This window comes from Ambystoma mexicanum, chromosome 7q (assembly GCF_040938575.1).
Source record: "Ambystoma mexicanum isolate Mex_15411 chromosome 7q, UKY_AmexF1_1, whole genome shotgun sequence".
In the NCBI taxonomy this organism is placed as follows: Eukaryota; Metazoa; Chordata; class Amphibia; order Caudata; family Ambystomatidae; genus Ambystoma; species Ambystoma mexicanum.
In genome coordinates, this window is record NC_090941.1 from 661,422,385 (window position 1) to 661,448,704 (window position 26,320).

A 26,320-nucleotide genomic window follows, 5' to 3' on the forward strand; every position below is an offset into this window, starting at 1 on the left:
TACTGTGGAAAACAAAAATATTCTCTACTGATTGCCTGCACAATAGGTGAGACCCTTTTCTAAAATGCAAAGGTGTACATGATACTATAGGTACAATTATGTTATCAGCATCAGGAGCTCTGTATTTTAAACGGGGCAGTGAATTACCCATATAATGGTTCTTGATAGGTGGCCATTTCTTAATTCAGTAGAATATTTATAATATTTATGCATCCGTACTGCGAAACAACAGACACACATTTTCTGTTGTCTGCCTGCTCTATAGGTAAGTCCAGTTATACGATAAAAGTGTTTATCTAATAAATAGAATAATAAAATGGTATTACCTTCATAAAATGGTCTCTGTTTCAAAGGAGACAGGGCCTTTCCCAGACCTGTTCTTTGTTGAGCATTATTAAAAATAACTTTTCCTCATGCACATACCCTGTATTCTTTCTCAACACCATGTTTGTAGAAACACATTTATCCTGTTGTCAACCAACTCTTGGAGATTCCAGGGTCTTTTGTTAGAGCAGCAGACGGGTTGTCCCTGGTAGTCAAGACTCCTAACAACTTGAAACCTGCCTGGACTGCTAATATAGGAAAGAGTAGCCACCAAATTTCCTCATAAAATGTAATTTCATTGCACTGTTTAGTAGTCAATTCATCAAAAACATTTCACCCTATGGTTCAGCCTGAAAGATACATTACAAAGAACTTTGGCAACATAAAATTCATCACAACATTAAACCAGATGCATATGATGGTCAGATAGACCCATAACAGGGGTTTTAACAACAAAGAACAAAGTGTTGTAATTGGGTACAGTTGGTAATTGTGGGTTCGCAGCTGGTAACATGAGAAAATTGCATTTTAGATGGTTTTTATCATATGTGGTTTTATGTTGTGATGAATGCACACAACAAAAGACTATGGTTGCCGACTCTGATTTGTCAGCACACCTCATTGAAGTGGTGTCACAATTTACCACGATCAGGACATTTTGGTATACGCAAGACCTTGGAAAACATCCAACGAAATGCATGGTGGGGCGGCATGATCAAAGACTTGGAGGACTATGTCCAAGGACGTGATGCGTGTGCATGCTCCAAGACCCCCAGGCAATGTCCCATGGGATTCATTCAACCTCTAGCTGTTCCTGATGTACCTTGTGTCATGAACCCTCTTGGTTGGCGATGGATGCCGTTGTTACGGCTTCGCCGCCATTAACACTGCCACCACGTTTTTTTCACGTTTCTCTGTTTACGGTCTAGTGTTTTTTCCTCTGTTCTTCGTCTCGCCTATTTACTTCCTGCTTCCCATGATTCCTTGCGTTGCAACCGTCTCCTTTCGTTTTCACGGTGAGACGCTTCCAGTGCTTTTCTCCTTCCTTCCCGTCTCCCTGGCGGCTCCTCTCCTCCGCCGGTTTCCCTCTGCTGCTGCGTATTGACGCTTACCGGCTACATGCCAGTGTTCTTTCCTTCCTTGTCATTTCCTCTCCGGAAGGATCTTCGATTTGTTTACCTAAAGGATCCCGAGGCAATTGAATTTCACTACCACTACAGCGACAACTACATCTCTCATCGCAATCCACGACTACAACTCAGGGGTTTTTTCCGCCTTTGGGCTTTTTCCCCTTACCCGCCTGCATACGGGAACGGAGCCAAGGTGGTAACCAATACAGAGTTCCACCACGGCTTCATTCCGTGTCAGAGCATTCACAACGAAGAGTAAAAAGGATTACCTTGCCCACAGACACGACGTCGGAGCCTCAGACCCTGAAGACTCAGGTGAGGAGAGTGGTGCCTCGGGTGGGAAAGTGAAGCATTTGGACAATACCCTTACGGTGACTTCAAGTCATTCTCCAGATTGTGACAGTTTGCAACACCAGAAGATACCAATGGCTACTCCAGAACAGTTGCAGGATCAAATCCAAGAACTATGGAAAGCTGTACAGTCCCTTTCTCAAGAGCTTCAGACTGTTAAGGCAGAAAATGTGGTATTAAAACAATTGGTTTTGGGCAAAGAACCTTCCCCTCCCCCAGAATTGCCACCTATGGCCCTATCTTCGGGGAAGTTCGACGGTTCTCCCAAAAAACTTAAAGAGTTTCTGGAAGCTGCCACTATTTACTTCACTTTCCGCCCTCATATGTTTTCTTCTGATCAGGCTAAGGTTGGCTTCCTCATTTCGAATATGGTGGGCAATGCCCTTGCGTGGGCTACACCTCTTGTGACAGGAGAAGACCCGGTTCTACAGAATTACGGGAATTTTAAGATTCTTCTCAGAGAATCCTTTGAAAGACATGAACTCACCTACACTGCTTGTGAGGATCTCCTGGATGTTAAACAGGGAGCCTCAGATCTCCTCACCTACATTACTAGATTTAAGACTCTGGCGGCAGGGGCCGGTTGGCCTGAACAGGCACAATTTGCCATTTTTCGTAGAGGTCTCAAAGAGGAGATAAAGGACGAACTAGCCCGGTCTCCCCGACCTGCCTCTTTTTCGGATCTTTTATCCTCAGTCCTACAGATTGAACATCGTCTCCATGAGAGACGTAATGAAAGAAGACGTTACAGAGAAAATCCCTCTACCATAGGGACATCATCCAACACTCTTCCTCCATCTTCTAAACAGAGTGAAGAACCTATGCAGATTGGAACCACCCGAGCACCACTCACCATGGAAGAAAGAAGAAGACGAAGAGAAAGAGGGCTTTGCGCCTACTGTGGGTCTGACAAACATCTGCTCAAGGACTGTTCCGAACTACCTCCACGGCGTTCGGGAAACGAATCACCCCGGTTTTAAAAGGGACAGAAAACCGGTGGTTATCTAAATCTTCCAGTCCCTACGTTTCTTTGGCTGTATCCACAAAGAAGACACCTGAAGATTCCAGACTCATGGTTATCAATATCAGCGTGATGATCCAAGATCAGCTCGTAGAGACTTTGGCACTCTTAGACTGCGGAGCAGCCGGTAACTTCGTTGATACCTTATGGGTTGACAAGGTGGGCCTCAAAAGGCTAGCTAGACTCGAAGACCAGAAGGTGGAGGGTGTAGATGGTACTCCCTTGTCTTCAGGACCCATAACGCAGACGACTGAGGAGCTAGAAGTCCGAATTTCCCAGCATGTGGAGAGTCTTAAATTTGACATCATTAGAGCTGCCCATTTTCCAGTTATTTTGGGAATCACTTGGCTCAGGAGACATAACCCACAAATAGATTGGGTATCTAATTTGCTACGTTTCGAGTCTGAGTTTTGCAAGAAGCATTGTATTCCTCAACAATCTTATCTACAACTACAGGTCACCCCTGCTTCTTGTCAGGAATCCTCAACTGTTCATAATATGGCACATCTTGGTGAGGCTTTCAGAGAGGTTTTCACAGAAGTCAAGCCAGCACCTTTACCACCCCATCGTCCTGAGGACTGCTCTATTGATCTTGAGCCCAACGCACTGGTTCCGTTCGGTCGTATGTTTTCCTTGTCCAGATCCGAGAAGGAGGTCTTACGAACTTACCTGGATGTGAATCTGCACAATGGCCTCATTCAACCTTCAAAATCTCCTGCCGGAGCTCCCTTTTTCTTCATCTCCAAGAGGGAAACCGTTAGGTCTCCTTACTCAGCCTGACATACCACAAAGGCCATGGGGGAACTTGTCTACTGACTTCATTGTGGATTTACCCTTATCAGAGTCCTGTTCTTGCATCATGGTAACTATAGATTCATTCACCAAGATGGCCCATTTCTCTCCACTGGAGGGCTTACCTACGGCCAATCGCATGGCCGAAGTTTTTGCCAGAGATATATTTCGTCTTCATGGCTTGCCCGATAAGATTACTTCGGACCGGGGTAGCCAATATATTTCTAAATTCTGGAAGGCTTTGTGTTCCCGGTTAGGTATTGACCGTGCTCTTTCATCTGGCTACCATCCCCAGACTAACGGTCAGACGGAAAGACTCAATTCCACTCTGGAACAATATCTCAGATGCTACATAAATAGACTCCAAGATAATTGGGTACAACTCCTCCCCACGGCAGAATTCACCTACAACAACTCCAAACACTCTGCCACGGGTATCTCTCCTTTTTACTGCAACTACGGACTTCATCCCAAGTCCATTTGGCCCATTGCTTCTCACACCAGTAACTCTCCTGCTGCCGAAGCTGCTTTATCGGAAATTTCTGAGGCTCACCGGACGGCCAGAGACAGTCTAGCGAGGAGCCTTAGAACCTACAAAACCCTTGCTGATCAACATCGCCAAACGGCCCCCACTTGGACTAAAGGGACGAAGGTATGGCTTTCGACCAAATATTTACCAAGGTGGATCCGGTCCTCCAAGTTGTCTCCTCGATTCCTGGGTCCGTTTCCCATCCTAGAAAGAATCAACCCGGTGGCTTACAAGATTCAACTACCCTCCTACCTTCGCCGGGTGCACCCGGTGTTTCATACCTCCCTTCTCAAAGAATCACGAACTGAACCACATTTTAGGTCTAAACCCTTGCAAGACATTTCACCCAGAGACTCCCAGGAGGTGTATGAAGTTTCTAAAATCCGTGACTCCCGCTACTACCGGGGACGTTTACAATATCTCATTTCCTGGAAGGGGTATCCCAGGTCTGAAGATTCCTGGGAACCTGTGCATTTTGTCAAAGCGCCCCGCCTAGTAGCTAAATTTCACCAGAGCCATCCTGGTAAGCCGGGCGGGGTGGGCAGTAAGAGGGGGCATACTGTCATGAACCCTCTTGGTTGGCGATGGATGCCGTTGTTACGGCTTCGCCACCATTAACACTGCCACCACGTTTTTTTCACGTTTCTCTGTTTACGGTCTAGTGTTTTTTCCTCTGTTCTTCGTCTCGCCTATTTACTTCCTGCTTCCCATGATTCCTTGCGTTGCAACCGTCTCCTTTCGTTTTCACGGTGAGACGCTTCCAGTGCTTTTCTCTCGCTCGCTCTTGTTCCCCCTTCTGGGGATTTCTCTCCCTTCTTTTCTCCTTCCTTCCCGTCTCCCTGGCGGCTCCTCTCCTCCGCCGGTTTCCCTCTGCTGCTGCGTATTGACGCTTACCGGCTACATGCCAGTGTTCTTTCCTTCCTTGTCATTTCCTCTCCGGAAGGATCTTCGATTTGTTTACCTAAAGGATCCCGAGGCAATTGAATTTCACTACCACTACAGCGACAACTACATCTCTCATCGCAATCCACGACTACAACTCAGGGGTTTTTTCCGCCTTTGGGCTTTTTCCCCTTACCCGCCTGCATACGGGAACGGAGCCAAGGTGGTAACCAATACAGAGTTCCACCACGGCTTCATTCCGTGTCAGAGCATTCACAACGAAGAGTAAAAAGGATTACCTTGCCCACAGACACGACGTCGGAGCCTCAGACCCTGAAGACTCAGGTGAGGAGAGTGGTGCCTCGGGTGGGAAAGTGAAGCATTTGGACAATACCCTTACGGTGACTTCAAGTCATTCTCCAGATTGTGACACCTTGGCAGATATGCTCCATGGATTTCATTCCAGATTTCCCACTAGAACAAAGAAACACTGTCATTCTCATTATCATAGATTATTTTACTAAACTGGTGCATTTTTATAGCCCTTGAGGATGTACCTTCAGCTCCATGCTTGGCTACATATTTCATCCAAAACATTTTACGTTTACATGGTCTACCCCTTGCTATTATTACTGATCGTGGTAACCAATTAATTTCCTCCTTTTGGAGAACAATAGGCAAGGGGCTTAACATCAAATTAAATGTTTCCACGGCTTACCATCCTCAAAGTGATAGATGGAGAGGGCAAATCAGATGGGTGGACAGAGTTAGAGGTGTTTTATCACTGAACACTATCAAGATTGGGTCAGTGTACTCCCTATAGCAGGATTTGCATATAACGATTCCTTTCATTCCTCCATCGAAGATACCCCTTTCCAGTTGTCCATGGTTATAGATCCCACTTCGCTTCCATTACACCATCCCCATCTGAGATCGGTCCCTTCTGCCACTGCTCTTCTGGAGTTAGGGCACCAAGATTATAAAACAGCTAAAGAACATCTCCAAATGTCCCAGAATCAGTCTTGTATACAAGCGGATAAAAAGAGGGGACCTACTCCTTTGTATAAAATAAACGATCAGGTCTAGTTATCCACAAAACATATTAAACTGCTTGCAAGCAACAATAAGTTAAAGCCCAAATTCATAGGCCCTTTTAAAATATCCAGGGTGATCTACCCATCCGCTATGGAGTCTAGTTTATCCATTTCCTATAAAATACATGCTGTATTCCATGCATTCCTACTAAAGCCTGTCACTGAATCTGATATACTATAGGTCTCAATCACTTGGTCCCCCAGCAGAGGGTCCTCAGGATGAATACGAGATGCAAAGTGTCATTGATTCCCATTGGTATCATCGCTCCTTCCAATATTTGGTTCACTGGAAGGGGTATAGTGCGGGAGAATGGATTTGGGTCCCAGTAGGGGACCTTATGGCCCTCGTCTGGTGAAACAATTTCACACCAAAAAAATATTTCCAAGCCAGACCCTGTCAGTACCCCATTCCCTGTTGGTGGGCTCTTGAGGGGGAATGCTGTTAGGAATCAGCAGCAGCGAGTGGGATTCCCGCTTGCCGCCAGCCAAACTCACCTGTTGCACTGAAGGTTGGGGGCATGGTGAAACAGTGTCCCCGGATTGCCACAGGGCTCTCCTCCCACGGGAGACATCTTCCAGATTCAGCACAACGCACACTGCCACGGTGAGGTCCTTTCCTCTAAACCGCTGGTGCGTGTTGCGCAAATCCTATGGCAATCAGCACAGCATAAACAGAGAGACAGTGCCTAGAGGCACCATTCTCTCAACAGTCCTCAGTATTTACAGCCCGTTATGGACCCTAATGTTTCTCAGGTAATTCTGCCATAAATTTGATGCCTTATCTTTACTGTATCATTTCCTAGGTATTTTGCCCATAGTTATTTAGTGTTTTATTTCTGTTGTCTTCTCTTACCAAGACCAACATTTTTACTCATCAGATTAGGTTTCAGGCTGGGTGCAGTGTACCAACAGGCAAGCCCCTGTTCAGGGTAATTCTTGTAATAACTTTGTGTAACCTATGATATTCATTTTAAGGTCTATATTATGTCCCCTTGAAGTTCCTGTACCCTTATTGATTGTCCTAAGGAAGGGTGTGTGTCAAGTAGCATTCATGTCTCTTTGGAAAGGCTCACACCGTTTGTATTAATCCTATATTGAATGGGTGGCCTTTCCTTGAGGGTAGGAGTGCCTATTTCTTCTGTGGCTCTTGAGGATCCCCGCTCTGTATGCATCCTGGTTGGCACTACTGTCCATCACAAATGTTCTCCCCACAACCTCATCACAGCCCTCAGGGACCAAGGTTCAGCTTGGGTTTGTAAGAGACTGTATAGGTGTGGCTGTGATTGTGGAGTTCCAGAGTGACTGAGTGTGGAATAGTAATTACAGGAACTTATATTAGGGCCTCACAATCATGAGCTTTAGGTTGTAAATTAGTGGGAGCAAATTGGAAAAACTGCATATCTGGCTAAGTGAGAGGAGGAGGGGTCCCGGACTAAGTGTGCTCCTTAAGCTGTAAGGCGCTCCTCCACTACCTACATTTTTCAGCAAGTCTCATATTGCTACCACAGTACATTGCATTGTAAATCCTGTTGGGAGCAGGGATAATCCAGGCTACTTGTTCAATTTTCCCTCTACAACAAGAACTTGGGCTATTGATTTGTTCTGAATTTTGCTACAGAGAGTGTGTTATTTAAATACTATTTAACATACTAATATTTTAAATTTCTTATCTCAGTTTTATGTCATTTCAATAATCTGGTTTTAAAGATTTTGGTTTTAATTCGTTATTTCGTTATTTGCATTTTTAACTGTTTTGTTTTTGATATTCCTAGGGTATTTTTGTGTTTTCTTGTCCTGGAAGGCAAAAATGACTGAAAGAAAAGCTGTCCAGCCTATTTCCCCAATGGGGTAGGGAGGTTCAAGCGAGTGTTTAAATTATTTGACCCAATAAGGGATATAAGTACACTCATAGCCGAAGTCAAAGACCTTTTTACATGATATTGAAGGGCCAAATGTCAAAACAATAGACGCCCCAATTTGCCAAAGGCCTGCAGCAGCACTAAACTATGCAACTGTGCATCTGTTATTGAAAGCACAGAAATTCTCCCAGAAAGTGTAGCGCCCATACTAAAACCCCTACCCCAATCAAAAATCTTGGGGCGTTGTGTAAAGCAAAAAGACTGATATATATAAAGGGAATATATGAAGGGAAATATGAAGGGCAGGAAGGGGGAAAACGATGTCCTCACCATTACAGTTAGTAGAAACAATGTGGCTCAGGTCATTGAACTACACCCAAATGGTGAGAATCTGCTAATCCTAGCCCATATAGAGTACTTGATGCCAAAGGAAGGTGAGAACAGAGAGGTTGGGAGAGGGTTCCTCAATGACTCTGGATGAGTGTGAAGGTGACATAGAAATGATGGTCCCAGTTTCTAATAGATATCAGGCCCTGGGGGATGAGCAGTACCCAGGTGACAATAATATTAAACAAAAAGAGAGATGTACTGCCACAGGGGCTACTAGAGAAGCAATTGATGTAGTACAGGAAAAGTATCAGCATATGGACATTAGCAAAGGCACCCAAACTGATGGTGCTGGTGTATCAAGCACATCACAGATGGGATTAGGTAATGACACCCTACCAACACTACAGGATGACCTCCGATCACTGACAATCATGGGTGGGTCAATGGAAAAAGTAATGATGGAACATTTTCACCTTTTTGGCACTGAATTGACATGCATTAAGGAGAGGTTATCCTTGGTGTTTGTAGATAAGGATGCCCCTAGCATCATAAGCCACAGGTCAAATAATAGCTCATCGAATGAGATAGCTCCCAAAGATGTCTCTGCTTCAGTAAGCATAATTATTGAAAAGCCAAAGTCGAGGGGGTGAGGGGGAACTATGCCTAATAGAGTGGCAAGAAGGCATATAGGTGGCCAGAGAAGCTCCCTTAATCTCACAGGTGGAAATCCAAGTTTGCATAACCTAAATATCCCAAAACCTATGGCACTTAGGATTAGCCTGCCAAACTCGATTCCCTTGGGGCATAGGAGCATGGGAGAGTGGGTGAATGCTTCCCGGGTGGCACTCTAACAGTCCTGATGATTCTTGTGCTATTGGGGCATTGCAGAATAATTCATCTGTCACTCTACACAATGTAGGAAAAGTCGCAAATAGACTTTTTTCAAAACACAGGAGTCACTGATTAATAAGTGCATTCACTACTTTAGGCATGTAAGAGGATGCAGATCCATCATTAGGAGTGAACTAATTAAGTGTGTGAGACAGAGCATGCCCCATAGTTGTGACGATATGATCTTGATTTTTTTTTTTAAGTGATTGTCTGATGGAAGGATTGCTGTCCATCGAGCTCTGGGTTTATCCCCCCACCCCCAGGTCTAGAATAGCAATCAGGCCAACAGCCAATAATCCTTATAGGGCCAGTTGGTTTGTCGACCACGCACCCCGTGGACTTGGAACGCTGACCAGGGGGACCACCAATGTTATCCATGAGGCAAATGCCGGTCAGGCAGGTATCACCCGGATGAAGTCGGTGACAATCTCGAGCCCCTGTAGTGCAGCGACAGCCTAACAGGGATTGACATCATCTAGTCAAGCAACTTTACCATATAAACAGAACACTGACAACTGAATATTCCCCTGAAGAATGTCATAAACCAAATAAGAACGAGACTGAAGGAAAGAAACATGTTGGGATAACATTGGCCTATATTAATTTTGTTAGGCTATTCATTTTAAAACAAGTGGTAATGACTGATTAATTCTATCATCTATCACATGAAATGTTGTGCGTATAAATGCTTATGTATTGTGATCATATTGTTTGTTGATAATTTGTTTATTCGTTGTTGATACATTTTCTGTTTATAAGTATGTTTTTATAATCATTCTCCTCAAGGTTAATTTTGAGAATAACCTGTGTTTTTAATAGTCAGCATTTTATATTTTTGTAATATTTGCCTACTATTTTTTTTCATTAGCTAAAACCATTTTTTTCATTCAACTTTTTATTCACTTGATTCTTAATAATACATTTGCTATTTGAAGGGAACTATAAAAAAGGTGTGAATTGCATATGTTCTCTCCTTTTACATTGAGATTATATGGTCCTCTGTACACAAGATTTCATACACCTGGTCTTTGTTTAAATATTTTGTAGAACTGGTTGACCACCTGCAAACAGGCTTTCAGCCAATAATTAGTACCATGGAACAAGTATTCCGCCAACAACTGGTCATACAGTAATATACTGCTTTGAGAAATATGAACCTGTATTCTGCATTCATTGATCTCAAGACTGCTTTTGACTGTGTGTCACTGGATATGCTGTGGTCCATTGTGGACAGAAGGGGGGTCCCTGGTAACCTACTGCAAATCATTATAAACCTCTTCGCCCAATAAAGCCTGAGTGCGATGGGGCCTGGGGGGGCGAACTGATTGATCCATTTATGTTATCTAGAGGGGTGAGGCAGGGATGTGTCCTTGCCCCTTTTCTTTTTCTAATATATATAGATGAAGTAATACAGTATGTTAGTTTGAAATGCCTGGATCAACCCAAACTCAGTTTAGAGGCAATTCCAATACTACTTGTTGCAGATAATGCTGTGCTCTTATCTACATCTGCAAGGGGGCTGGACACCACACCCAAGGCATTTGTTGAAAAATGCACTGAGCTCAAATTTGAGATAAACACAGGGAAAATTTACCAAGATTAAATTGAGCATTAACAGAACTGCCTTGGAACAAGTTTGATGCTATGATTATCTGGAGGTGAGACTAAACGATCATGGTGATTGGACATCCCAAATGGTCAAATCTAGCTCATCATTAAATAAGTATGGGGGGCAATTTGGAGATTCTTTCTTGCCCAGGGCCATGGTGCGATCGCGCCAGCCCTTACAATGTATGCTGCTCAGGCAAAATATGCAGTACTGGATGGTGTGGAGGCCTGGTGATATTCAGCCAATAGCAGACTGGGCATGGCAGAATGATGTTTTCTCAAACGTCTGCTTGGTATGTCAACAGCATGCTATGGCTACTCTGTCTACCTAGAGTTGGGTCTTAGAACGAGTCACAGTGATGTCGGCCTTAGGCCAATATCATACTGGGAGAGATTGTGGTTAACACCCGAGCTCAAGGTGTACCGCGAGGCAGTTATACATATGTTCTATTCTGAGGGTGGCAGATCACTGCCCTGGTTGGTTCATGTCAAAAAATCCTTGAGGGAGCTGAACCTGGACGAGCTATGGAATAACCCCTTGGGCATCATCAGAAATGAATTGGAAAAATTAAGAGAATTGCACAGGAAGCCATGGAGGTCGAATTGGTTAAAGGGATGGTCTAGTAAAAAATGTTATTTAAAAAATAGATAGGCAACATAAAAAAAAATACTAGCATTCTCTTTTTTAAAACTTCCTATGTAAAATTTTGAGCTATTCAAGCTCAAAATTCGCAAAAGCAAGCACATGGGCGCATCCATTTTGTGAAATGGAGGCCCTCCTGTGCTGGCTTTTGCTTTTGTGGCACTAATGAAGGAAAAGCCAGCCAGCTGTAGTAAACAAAAGCTACCGCTGGGTGGCTTTCCCTTCATTAGTGCTGTAGGCGGAGGACGGGGACCAGAGACCAGAGCTGGAAAGCTGCAGCTGAATCTCGGTAAGTGCTATTTTTTTTTTTTTAAATAAGCACTAGCTGCGTTTTTTTTTCTAAGTTTTCCGGGCTGGAGGAGCCCGGAAAACTTAGAAATAAAACTGCAGCTTTAAAAACGTTGTATTTATGTTTGCGGTCGCTTTTGAAGTGACCGCAAACATAAATACAACGTTATTGTGTTGGAAAACGCTGCGGTTTTTCTTTCCAAGTCTCTCAGGCTCCTCCGGCTCGGAGGAGCCTGAGAAACTTGGAAAGAAAAACCGCAGCGTTTTCCAACACAACCGCGTGTGTTTCTGCCTGCTGTGACTATCACTTTGGGTCTCCGGTGCTCCCAGGGGAGCACCGGAGACACAAAGTGAAAGCCACAGCAGGCAGAAACACAACGCGGTTATGTTTACATGCCGCGTAGTGTTTCTACCTACAGCTGATTTCCCATTTGGGGCTCTCGGGCTCCCCGTGGGGAGCCCGAGAGAACCAAATGGGAAATGCTAAATGCTGCGTTGTGTCCGCCTAAATCTGCTTTCCCATTTGGGGATCTCGGGCTCCCCGTGGGGAGCCCGAGAGCCCCAAATGGGAAAACAGATTCAGGCAGAAACAACGCGGTTGTTTTCTGCAATGCCGCGTTGTTACTGCCTGAATCTGCTTTCCCATTTGGGGCCAAATGGGAAAGCAGATTCAGGCAGAAACAACGCGGTTGTGTTGGAAAACACTGCTGATTTTCTTTCCGAGTTTCTCAGGCTCCTCCGAGGAGCCTGAGAAACTCGGAAAAAAAAAACGCAGCGTTTTCCAACACAATAACGTTGTATTTATGTTTGCGATCGCTTCAAAAGCGACCGCAAACATGAATACAACGAGCTAGTGCTTATTTTTTAAAAAAAAATAAATAGCACTTACCGAGATTCAGCTGCAGCTTCCCTGCTCTGGTCTCCGGTCCCCGTCCTCCGCCTACAGCACTAATGAAGGGAAAGCCACCCAGCGGTAGCTTTTGTTTACTACAGCTGGCTGGCTTTTCCTTCATTAGTGCCGCAAAAGCAAAAGCCAGCACAGGAGGGCCTCCATTTCACAAAATGGATGCGCCCATGTGCTTGCTTTTGCGAATTTTGAGCTTGAATAGCTCAAAATTTTACATAGGAAGTTTAAAAAAAGAGAATGCTAGTATTTTTTTTTTTTTTATGTTGCCTATCTATTTTTTAAATACATTTTTTTACTAGACCATCCCTTTAATGCTTGTAGTGGGTTTGCAATGGGTGACACATAGTTGGCTAGCAAGTCGTCTGTGGCATCTGGCATACTGCGCAAGGAAATGGGACACTGCTAGAAATTATGTTTGCCTGGTGTGCGGTTCAGCTAGGGAATCCTTGGATCACTTCTTTTTTTGTCAGGGCATAGCTGGGAGTAAATACCTAAAGACCATTTGTAATGCACACAGTATCCGTCGAACAACCAAGGCACTCACGTTGTTCAGGCATTGTGATGGCATCAACATAGTATATTTTGTGGCAAACTACATTCACCAGGCATGGCCCGGCGCACAAGAGCGAGAATACTGAAAACAGAGGGAAATAGAATTTACTCTTGCAATAATTATGCTGAATACAACAAACCTAATATCAGTTGTAATAATGACTAATATCTATGGAAATGGAATCTCTTTTTGAGGGATGCTCATGCACTTTATTGTTCTCATGCACTTTAAAATATTGATGCTAGAGGATAAAAAAAAATATTGATGCTAAACGTTTATAAATTCACTTTATGCAAATTGCACATCTACCTGGGTCTTGATATACAATTATATATGTATTTTCTATCCACCCTCTGCACAATCCCGATGTTATTGATGTTATTTCATGTACTTTTATTAATCATGAAGCTATTAGTAATTGTTAATTATAATTGTGATTTTATGTGTTTTTTTGAAAAAGACGAATTGTCGAATACAAGCTAAATGATGATGATGATGGTGATATATGTTCCCTTGATCCATATACAAGGAAATATATGTGTAATTGAAGGCTTCAAGCAAATCTTTTAGCAATAATTTGATTTTTAAATAGGGGCATGTTTGATTTTGCAGATTGTCCTGTAATGCCTTGTTCTTTAAACATAAAGTTATTGTTTGGAATGTCCCATGCACCCCAATTAAATAAAATATATAATGCAATAAAAACAGTATCGCGCAAATTAAGCACAGGGAGAGAAGATGGAAAATGGCAGCACATATATGCAGATGATTACCAACTGTGCCAAGAAATGACTTAAGTGGGGCCGGGGTCCACAGAACCACACACACTCCCAAAAAGAATGTTGGGACATCTTAGGACAAATTATGGCCAAAAGAAAGTGAGGGGTGGAAGGTCTTGAATTAACCTTAACCAATGGCAATGTTTTGGGCCACCTTCCGCACCACATTTTTATAACCCATCTGTGCCGCTACAGAAGGGGAGCAGCCATATTCGAAATAAGCCTGCCACTTCCAGAAATGGGAGTAGTCAAGCGCAAACTACTATTTGGGTGGGATATGCCTGGATGTGGGCCTGGAGCTTGCTTTGCTTAGTGACCCATGCTACACCTCGCTGATGTTGCCCAATGTGGCTAAAACATGTGTGGGGGGTTGCTTGTGGTTTTGTGCAGAAGGGATGTGACCTAGCAGAGTGGTCTGGGCTGCCATTTTGGGGTAGGGCCAAGCCTGATTTGAATATAGTCTCCACCCTTCTGCAACTTCATGGCAGGTTGACAAACAATGATTTGGAGGACTGTCCAGATCAATGTTTGTGCTTGTGATTTATTCCAAGCCTTTCACCCATCACTTCAGTGTTTCAATTGTCATTTAAGTGGGATGTGTATTCCCAAATGAGGGCCTTGAGCCTGTTGTGCCCTCGAGACCCAATCCACAGCTCAGGAGGATGCACACTAAGGCTGAAACATGTCTGGTGTTGCTTGTGATCTCATGCAGAAGAGATGGGTCTTAGCAGTTTGGGCTGGACTGCCCCTTTTGGGGCAGACCCAAGCCTGGTTTGCGGATGTTCCTTCCCCTTCTGTAATGCATGGCAGTCTGAAAAACAGTGGTTTGTAGAATTGCCCAAAGCAATGCAGGTGGTTATGATTCATTCCAAGCCTCCCTGCCATCAATCTTTAGTGTTGCAATCATCATCTTATGTGGTACGGGTATGCCCAGTCATCGTTGCTGAGCTTCCTGTGCTTACAGACCCAAACTACACCTCATAGATGATGCCCAGTGAAGCTAAAACATGCCTCGGTTTCTTGCGATCTCGTGCAAATGGGGTGTGACCTAGCAGTTCAGGCAGGATGGCCCCTTTTGGGGGTAGCACCAAGTCTAATTTGCATTTCATTTTTCCCCTTCTGTAATGGCATGGCGTTGAAAAATTATGGTTTTTAGGATTTCCAAGAGCAATGCCTGTGTTTGTGATTTGTTACAAGGCTTCCAGACACCATTCTCCAGTGCTGCAACATATCTTGAGGACAGCTAGGGGACCAGACTCAAGACATAGCACCCAGCACAGAACCCTGAAACTGAATCTCACCCTCACATGATCCAGTCCTCAAGGGCCCCGGCCACCACGCCAGAAGAGTAAGTCATTGCTGGCTGTTTTGAGGTTTTTGCTTGCAGTGCGCCCTGAACTGGAGCACATCACTTTTGGACCATGAATGCTCATTCTGTGTTCTGTGGCAAACTAGCTTTGATTTCAGCAGTTAATAGTTCCAGGAGCTTGGAAGCACTGCTCTTATTCCTCTCTTTGCTCAAACAAAACAACAATAACTTCCGTTTCTTATCCTTCTGCCATCTACCACTCACTTACACACCCCTTCTTACCTTTTCCCTCAACACTTTGAATTGGCCCCAGAGTGGTCTAAGCACCCAGAGAGAGTAAATGCAAAACCAAAGGATGACAGACTTTTCAATGGACTTCATCAGAAGAAACAATAAGGGTTTGGCGAGGAACATGCTTCGAGGTGGTCATTTGCCATTCTGTTATCTCCTTTCGATGGGATGAAGTTCTCTCAGTACAATGGGTAATTCAGTCTCACTTTCACAACATTCAACAGACACCTGAGCTGAATACTCTTTATTTCATTGTGGGTCTTGGGACTTTTTTTACAACATGCATTGTCTTTCTACAAATTGTTTCTCAATTTCTTGTGAGAATGCTGGGTTTCTCAACATGCACCACTTCTTCACTCTTAGCTTGCTGTGTGATTTGTCCCTCAGTTTCCCAACATGCACCACTTCTTCACTCTTAGCTTTCTGTGTGATTTGTCTCTCAGTTTCCCGACATGCAGAGCTTCTTAATCCATATGATTTGCTCTGGGACTTTTGACTCAATTCCCGACATGCAGTAATTCTTTACATAAAGTATTTTTCAGCTTACTTTGGGACTTGCCACTCCGTTTCCTAACATGCATCATTTCCTTAAAACATTATTATGCAATCCACTCTGGGACTTGCAACTCAGGTTGACAATATGCACCATTTCTTTAAACAAAGAATGTCTCGATGTACTCTGGGACTTGTGTCTCAGTTTACCAAAATGCAGAATTTCTTTACACAAATGATTTCTGAATGTTATCTCAAGTTGTGACTCAGTTTCTCAACATGCAGTGCTCTCTTATGCAAATATATTCACAATTCGTCGTGGAGCTTGTAACTCAATTTTCCAGTGGTTTCATAGTTCCAAATGCCACGTGCCAAGAAGCTTTGGGCCCTTGTTTCTCTTGCCATAAGAATCCGATTTCTCCTTGACTTGTGGTTCTACTTCCTTTTTGCTTGTTGATGCTCACTGCCCCTTCTCCTGGAGGCAGGCTTCTTCTCTGTCTCGCGATGGACTTTCACTGTGCTTCTCGTTTCCCCTGTTGACAGTCCCCTGTAGCTTTGAAAACTGATTGTTCACTCCTCTCCCTCAACTCCCTCTCCCTCAACTCACATAGGACAGCACAACTTCTAGATTTCTGCCTCCAGGTACTGTGACCCTTTGCTCAGGCCTCTTGGCGGTGGTGATGTTCTCACTTTTATCTCAGTTACTCCAGATTCTGTCAGCATCTGACATACCTCAGAAAAGTGGGTCACCTTCAGGGATCAGGATTGGATTGGCTGGATTCCATCTCTTCCCACCAGTGATTTATCTCACATCCTCATCGCTGGATGTACATGCTGGTCACTGCAGGTCAAAAGCTACACACTATCCTTTCAAGAAGCTTTTCTAGGCTGTCGTGGTACCACAAGTTGTTTCAAATCTCCCTGAAACGGTCTCTCCGAACATACCCTGAATATGTTCCTCAACTTGTAATTATTGCCTCAGGGGCATTACCCAATTGATAATGACCCCTGTTCTTCAGTTCTATTGCTTTATTAGTACTCCGGCACGTTGTAGCGGGGTACTAATAGTATTTGTACTCAAGTTGAGAAACGGTGTGTTAACTGATTCTCGACTCAAGCAAAAAAAAAAAATGGGCCCCAAGGATTGTGGAGAATGGACTACGTGTAGTCCCTTTTCCCTTTCTATGGCCGCCATTAAGTTTGTGAGTATCTGTCTATAGATCCAATAATCTGAACTATAGAATGTAATTGTATTTATTAAGCAACTGAGTTGAGGCTCTTTTTATCACAACCTGCTAACGTATTTCTGCTTAAGAGTTGGAATTATAATTTGTACTTGGAGGCCTACATGAATGTATGTCCTCAGGTGCTCTTGATAGTTCTTGCTTTCCCATCCTCTTATATAGCACTTTCTCATTTTCTTTGCTCGAGCAGACGAAGCTCTGGATACCTCTGACGGGGGAACAATTTTCCACTCAAATGACAAGCTTAGGTGCTATGAAATTACTACACTGGTGATTTGACAGGATAGGGAGGTTTTGCCATGGCAGATTTCGTTGAATTTGATTTCATAAAAAGTATTATAACGAATTATGCCACAAATATATGTGGGGTGGGATTAGGTGAATAAATAATGTAGTGGGCATATGGGGGAGGACTGCAGAGGTCTCCCCCTGCATATATTTGAGGCAAATGCTACCACAAAAATAAAATTAGGTCAAATCGAACTCGATAAACTCTTCTCGACAAAACTGATTTGACACTGTGTTAAAGCCTATTATTGTAAAATAACATAACTTATCAGCGCATACAACAAGGAAGCCATTGGTTTGTCTATATTTTGTTTTGTAACTGTTAATGTAGGTGTGCACATTGATCGATGACCTTATTTCTTCAACAGATACATTGTGATGCAGTCTTGCTGGTCATATGCCTCCAACAAAAGACCCTCATTTTCTCAGCTCGTTTCGTTTTTGGGGTGTCAACTGTCAGCCTTTGAAGAAGTGGTATGTTGATTAGCATGAATACATTGCACTTGAAAACATATTTTGTGTGAAAATAATGCCCTGTGGAGCTGGTTATGGTGAATGCATAGATGCCCTATGTGGGACCCCTCTGCCTGCACTGCACAGCGTGTTTACTGCTATGAGCCTAAACAGCAAGGAATTCTAATGGCTACCTTTGAATCCTCATAGTGCAGCGCAAAAACAGATTGAACAATGTAGTTATGGGGCTCACTTTGCTAGTCCACTGAGTGCAAAAATGGGAATTCAAACCATGCGTAAAAGGTCTATACCAGCTTTTGTAACCTTTTTAGCCTTTGGGGGATGTTTGATATTTTTGCAGGCATTGGGGGTCATTACACAGTAGGAGGTAACCATGCCGCTAATAGCACCGCGCACAGGGTTCCTTAAATGAGGAATTGCCAGGCCATTCCAACATTGGAGGGGCCGGTAATTCCTCATTCAAGGAACCCGGACTCGGTACATCCCCATTCCCATTTGAGCCCCCATGGGAATGGGGAGGGTGCTAACAACGGCCCGTTAGTAACAGGCCCGTTGTTAGCACCCTGGTCTGCTTGCGGGGTCACTAAGGACGTCTGGTTTTACCAGGCAGCCTTACCGGGTCCCGCGAGGAGACCTCGTAATAGGGCGGTAAGGGGTTGACGGCTCTGGCACCTTTACCGGCGCCGTTAACCCCTTACCGCCCAACTCGTAATGACCCCCATTGTAATTACCACTTCCGTCTACCGAATATGCTGCACCTGCCAAAGACAGACATTAACACCAGCGTGTTATTTTTCAGAACCCACCTGTTGTTAGCAGCTGATAAAAGCAGACAGATTCCATAGGAATGCATTGTGAATGCATTTACACTTCGTGCACTTACCTTCCATAGAGAAAATTATGTAAATTGCATTGAGGGGACCCAGGTTTACAGAACTGCAAATGCTGGATCTCCTCTCCATGCAATTTACACTTTAAACACACTGAGCCCCAGTGTGTGTAAGATCAGCATGTTGCATTATTTTATGTTGTTAATTTGGTGTATGCAGCGGCAATGCTGGAGAGATTTACAGTAGTAAGCAAAAGGTTGAAATGCATACGGAATAAGCCGAAATGTATACTTTGGTTAAGTTACAGCTTTGCAACCATACTCTCTCGGAAACATCAAGACCCGGCGGGTCATGTGAATAATGATGCTGGATCACTAGTCAGCATCGTTTATGGTCGGAACTGCGACAGTATTTGATCGTCTTCTGAAATGCTTTCACTGTGGTTTGTCTTGCACCGGTCCAAGAATTTCACCTCTAACAGCAAGATAATACAAACCTAACATATATTTCTAATATTCTTCGATATGCCCTGATGTATATGAGGAACCCACTCGGGCACATCCACCTCTTAAATTACTCCTTCACTCTTCAATCTTTGTAGCTCTGCCTTCACATCATCTCTGAAAGCTATAGGTATGTGCCTTACTGTATGTGGCATATGTTTAACTCCAGATTTCAACTGGATTTTATGTTTGTAACCCTGAAGTTTACCAATACTCTCCTTGAATACATTAGGGGATAATTATTTTTCCTCTCCTCTAACATACTTGAATCCTCCATCCTTATTGTTTGCCACCACAATAGAAACTGGTTCTGGACATAACGGATTGAGTTTGATTTGGAGTTTGGCCTGGTCCTCCCAGCCTAGAACATTCACACCTTTAAACACTACATACACCTTGTCTTCCGCCAATCTGCCTTTAAATTCAACCAAAGCAAGTCTATAACCCAACATTTAGATCACTGAACCCTCAAAGGCACCAGGGTTCCTAATGTCTGGTTTCTTTAAAACCAGATTGTAACCCTTTCTACATAAGTCTTGCCACTTTTCTTTTGTTATAATAGTATATGGTGAACCAGAGTCCGCTGTAAGTACAGAATGAATACCAGCAATACAAAATATGCTTTTGGGAGCAAAATTCTTGCCATTGCACCTCACCATAGTAACCACTTCTACTTCATGTTCCTCCCCTTCATCATCTTTGTCATCCCCTTCTTGAACACATTCAACCTTTTGCTTGGGTCTCCTATTTCTGTATACTGTGTTAACATGACCCTTTACTCGACAATTAGAACATTTTTTGTTTAACGTGGGGCAAAATTGAGAATTAGCATAATGCCCCTTTTTTCCACATTGAAACTATTTTCCAAAAACAGCTCTTCTTTCACTATTATCTCCATTATTTTCAGTGATAGCGGTAGACTTTGTTGATTCTTTACTTCTCCCATCTTTGCTCCTGATGTTTGTCGTCTGCTTGGATACTTCCTTACGCTTCATAGGATTCAGTTTGACAGATTTAGTCGCCAAGTTTTTGTCTCGGTCCTTAATTGCCTTGCTGCAAGTTGCTGTATGTTCTACCTTTTTAGCAATTGCTATTGTTTCATCCAAAGACAGATCACGACACATGCATAGTCTTTCTTGGACTACAATACTGTTGGTGTGAATTATGATTTGATCTCGAATCACCACAGCTTGTGTCACGCCTCTCCCGAAGTTGCAAGTGACAGCCAGTTTCTTCAGGGCGCTCAAGTATTCATCCACCGTTTCACTCATTTCTTGTTTTCTTGTGTAGAAATAATATCTGTTTACTGCTACATTTGTCTTGGGGTGGTAAATAGGTATCCCGAGCATTAAGTACCAACTCATATTCATCTATTCCATCTCCTTCTCCCATTCTCATAGGAGGTAATTCTCCATAGATCCGGTGCCCTTCAGGACCTAAAGACTTTAGAAGCAACTTCTTCCTTTTAGTTGCTGTGACATTTTCATTGTCTATTGTCTCTGTGTAGTTCCCCAGGATTCTTTCCATTTCTTGAATGCAATAGGAGGTTCTCCTGCCGTTGCCAGGAATGGTTGGGGAGGATGCATGGTAACACACTGCATAGTCTGTAATACAATGACAATGACAGATTCAAGTAAGAGTGTATTCACTGCAGTCCTAATACACTGCAGTCTCAGGAGAGCCTCCTTTCCTAAAATACGGCAGTCATCTGGGAGCCTCCCTTTTTTTAAACGAAGAAAAACATTTTTTATTTTATATTTGAGAGAAAACAAATATGCACTTTGACTTCTTATCGCCTTGAGTAGAATGAGTATTGAATACTGCTGTAATTGAATTAACACACATTGATTGTATGGTAATGCGTGCTGCGGTTTCACTTCTATAAACCCTCTGTCACAATGAAATGTCCAGGAACCATTGACTGGACCTAAAATGGCCGCACTCAAAGGTTCTCAGTAGTTAGGAAAAATGTCTTGAAACATGCATGGATCTATAATGGCTGCATGCAGGATCACGCACTTGGGTCTTTCCTCTAGTGTTTGTATGGATGCAGCATAATGGGAGTACAACGGCAAGCAGTATGCGTGCAAGGGTACCAAGAAGTTGGGACAACCCCTAATCTCAGGCTTCCATAAAGGGTCTGCATCGGGCAAAGCGACAGCAACGGGGAGAAGGAAGCACGTACCGGCAGCACTGGTGGGACCAATCTGGATCGATGGATTAATGGGAACATCAGCAGTGGAAACAGTATCCCATCCTGGTCGCCATTTTAAGTAACCATGTAACATCAGAAGTGGTTAGTAATCTTCTTTTTATGTAACTTTAGAACAGAAAGCAAGATACAAGGAATTGGCCCCACAACGGTCCTCTCAGTTCGCAGTCCCTCTCCAACTCTAATCACCCAGAACCGACACTCACACTCCACATTCCACCTTCCAACCCTAAATTCCAACCAGGATACAGCACCCCTCCACACTTTGTTTATGACATCACAGATAGAATCACCTATCACATCACAAATTACACCGAAAATGGCCGCATAGAACTGTATAAGATGTGTTCATTTGCAAACTTACTTCTTAAGTCCCACTGGCTGTCTATGATTACATGTACTGCTGCCAATGATTCACATGTACTGCTTTTGAGGCATTTTATGATCTAGGTATAAATACGGATCCAAATGATGTAAATAGGTTTTGGTAAAAAAAAGTTAGAAGCCAAAAACAATTATCGAAATGTGTCTATTATCCCGATAAACCCAGTGTAAATAGAAGTAAATACATGAAAATGTGGTGTGTGAAGAAAAATAGAAAAAGTGATTTAAAAGCAATTGGCTGCCTTCTGCGAATCAAATAGTGATCTAGCGCTGTCTCCATCCCTCTCGCTCTCTGCCTCTCTCTTTCATACAGGGGAGTTGCTAGGTCTAGAAAAGACCCGGGGCTAAGCTGATGTCGGAACTGTCAGGACTGGGGGCTAGTTAGTCTTTTGGCTGTAGCTCCTGAGATTCTATCCGGGGCTACAACCAAAAGATCAGGGGCTATAGCCCCCTTAGCCCACCCCTAGCAACGCCCCTGCTTTCATACTCTCTGTACACTCGTTCACTCTGTTCACTTCCTTTCCTTCTCAATCCCTGTATCTGTCTCTCCCTCGCTCTCTCTCTCTATTTATGGTTCATTCTGTGTCTCTGTCTCTTTCAATGTGGGTCAGAGTTGCGTAGGCCAGTGGGCCTTTGCCAGAGCCATCCCAGCCGTTGGAGACAGGTGAACCACCAGAGAAAAGCAATAGATGTCTTTAGGGTTTGTGTTTTGTAGCAAAAGCAGCTTGTTAAAAACACAATAAAAGGAAATTGCTTTTAGTAACACAGTGAACTGGCTCTGTTTAAAATTGTGCAATGTTTATTTCTAACAAACGCTTCCACTATATAATGTAGTCCCAATAGGAATGTTGCACTTGTCTTACTAAGCAAATCCCATTATGAAAAACCTAAAATAACCTTATAAATTAGTTTCTGATAGAAGGTTATCATTCCAGGACGTCCCAAACATAATTGGAATGTGCAATCACTCAATAGAAAAGGGAACAATTTCAGCCAAAACAAAAAGAAAATGTGAATGAGATAAATTGTCAAATGGTATGACTGCATCTTATTAAATACTTGGGTAATATTACCTTCTTTTTTATACATTCTACAATGTGTTCCTAACATTTAAGTAACTCACTAAAGCAATTATACATACACCTAATCAAAACATAAAGGACCAGGATATTCAAAATCGAAATTTATTATACATTTAAAACACACTAAAATGCACAGGGAATGTAGCCAGAGTGAGAGACGAGGAAAAGACATCCAGACCGAGGAAGACAAACTGGAAGAAAAGAGTGTTAAAAATTGGAGCCCGGATGTGGTGTTTCTTTTTTCCTATAATGGTCTACTTGAAAGTTTAATTCCTCTAAAAGTTGATTCATTCATATATGTGCCTGTAACATAAGAAATACTAGACCATTAGTGTGCGGAATTCGACGATCCGCATGGTGGGTGTGCGCTAGCCTGGGCTTTTATTTTAACATTTTAATTAAACGGAATGATAGTAGACCAACCTCAGGAAAATGTGTGGGGCTAATCAAAACACTTTTCCCTATGCTCACACCATGACAAACGCATAGACCTGTGTAATCTGGGTGGACACAGCCTACAGGCACAGTCCGCCCTGTCATATTTAGTGGGAATGTGATAGACAGGAATACACCATGTCCTCTCCTGGAAGGGAGAGGACCAAGCTTCCCCCCTGCCATGGCCAGACTGATTAACTAACGGAGGCTCCATGGATCCGCACTGCTCTTTTGTTCAGCCCTGCAGCTGGTGGCAGTGATTGACATAATTAGTACACAAATAGAGTATACTTCAAACAGGCCCACATGGGGCCTGGCTGCAGAGGGTAACAAAGGAGACAGGAAACCCCAATAACTGTTTATATGCAACTGTCTCCACCTGAAGCCAGCTCCCGCCATCAGTATCAATTGACAGTGAGCTGTCATGTCTGGGACAGCATGTTTACAGTAGGCCTCCATAGAAGAGGGACCCTATTAATCAGGTATGAGAATGTGGTTTGCCACAGCTTCAAGGGAGACCTGCTTCTTTAATCAGGAACCATAGAGAGGTCCATTAACCAGAGAGACTATTTGATAGGCAACAGACAGGAAGATGGGTGGACTTAGGATCACATGTTTTCACCCCTTTACTTTTTCTGTTGCAAAGCACTCCTGTTATGACCTCATGCATACAGGAGATTGTTGATGGGGACCCCCAAAATGATTCATGAAGGCAGGCTTATCCTACACCAGTCACTGTGGCCCATTTGGCTTTAAAAGGGGGCTGAGCTCCTATTTTGGTAGATCATCTGAAGACTTCGCTATGAGTAGCAAGAACAACTCATCTTTTGGACCCTAGATAAGGGTACAGTCTGCCTTAAATCTTTCGGCAGTGAAGGAATGTCAGGAACTCCAAAGAGGGAAACAAAATCCCTCCCCTAACCATCTTCCCAGGAACAGAGGGGGATACAGACCTCAGAGGACCCTCTGGCAGATGCAGAACCAGTACCCAGCCAGTACACAGCGTGCCCTGCTAGGCTCTGCAGCAAGCTTCCTAGCTAGGAAGCACCAGAAGGTCTCTGAACCTACAACAAAGGACAAGGCAGATGTCTGCAACTCACTCCTCAGCTTTGGGCCGTCCGCCTTAAAGGACGACAAGAGCCCACTGAAGAAGCTGGGAGAAGTGCCTCGAATAGCACCTACTGATGTCCACCTTAAAGGACATTTTCCAGCCAGTCGAGTCCCTCGATGCACAATCGAATGCAACTCTCAGTTGTCAATCCACAGTCGCTGAAAGAAAACCGAGATGTCTCGACCAGTACTTTTGAACCGCCGATTAGCACTGACACAATGATTCCTGACCCCAAGCACTAGACCAGCCTGAAGCCATTCGTCCAGTTTTGCTCGTTGAACCCGTCTTGTCGTCTGATACCCCCAGCCCACTCCCGTCTTGAACTCTGTCACAGAAGCCTGCAAAGTGCCCTGAAGCCGACTCGACCCTCTCAAGCACCAGGAATATCTGCAGCACAAGGCACGTTGTGGTCCTATCAACCTGGTCCTTCCCAGACGGCACCTAGAGACATTTATTACCCATTGCTCCCTTTGTGCTGAATCCAAGAAACATTAAACTGTTGTGGTTTTTAATCATATCGACTACCCTCCTGTCAAATCCAGAGTGGATCCCTTTTCCTTCTTTGACAGTGTCTGCATTCCTTTACACAGTGGGTTGTATTTCGTAGTGTTGCTAGAACTGTCTGTTGTGATATAAATGAAGCAGATATTTTTAACACAACCTTGACTGGACAGTCCCTTTTAATTGTTGGGTAATTGTATTTTTGCTGTATTACAACTAACCAACGATCCACAACCTTTCGGAGATAAGCCTGCCGCTCCATCCACGTTACCAAAATTGCACGAGGTTTATCATTTTGTGGTTATTCCAATCTGTTTGGATCCCGTTGTGGTGTATTAGAGGTGTGGAACTGATTGATTGTTTAGAAACCGATATTTACCCCTGGACCACTGGTACCCTGGTAGTGGATTCGTCACAATGAGACGGTGAGGTTTGGAGGATTTATTTTGATGCTTGGGCAGTTTAAACAAGAGATCTTGCTTGGAATCACGTGTTTGCCCTTATAACGATGTGGCCTAAAATCATGGGATGTGCCATCAAAACTCGACTATTTTAGGATTGAGAGTGTAGGATTTGTTTACACAGATTGGTATTGTATAGGTCTTAGATAGTTGTTTGTGTATATGGACCCTATGCATAATTTAGATTAGTTTAGGAATTGATTTATATGATGCATTGTTTGTATATAATTGTGGTAGTTTGGAAAAATTGTGCCAAATACATTTGTCTTTAATAGGCACTGTGGAAGAGACATTGGGGGTCATTACGACCCTGGCGTTAAGGGTTTAACGGCGCCGTAAAAGGTGTCGCCGCCATTAAACCCTTAACGCCTGATTACGAGGTCCCTTTGCGGGACCCAACCTTAATGGCTGGTCTACACCAGCCGTTAAAGTAGGGACCCGCAAAGGGACCTTGGTGCTAAGTACGGTACCGCAATTTGCGGTACCGTACTTAGCACCTTCCCCAGTCCCATTGAGCCCTAAAATGGGAATGGGGACGGGCCATGGTTCAATAGGGAATTACCGCCCCGCCAACCTTGGAATGGGGTGGTAATTCCCCATTGAACCATGGCAGACCCGTTACAACACCGGCACCAACCATGGTGCTAATAGCGCCATGGTTTAGCGCCGGTGTTGTAATGAGGGCCATTCTGTCTATAATTTTACAACAAAACTTTATTCAT

General features: G+C 43.6%; 1 protein-coding gene across 2 annotated transcripts in view; it reads left to right on the forward strand.

Moving 5' to 3' along the window:
- FLT3 (fms related receptor tyrosine kinase 3) overlaps positions 1-26,320 on the forward strand; it is an 842,728-nt gene that overhangs the window by 783,872 nt on the left and 32,536 nt on the right. For both annotated transcript variants that reach the window (XM_069639890.1, XM_069639891.1), the window contains exon 23: positions 17,974-18,079. In XM_069639890.1, coding sequence (XP_069495991.1) covers positions 17,974-18,079 — 106 coding nt within the window. The remainder of the gene's footprint in view (positions 1-17,973; positions 18,080-26,320) is intronic.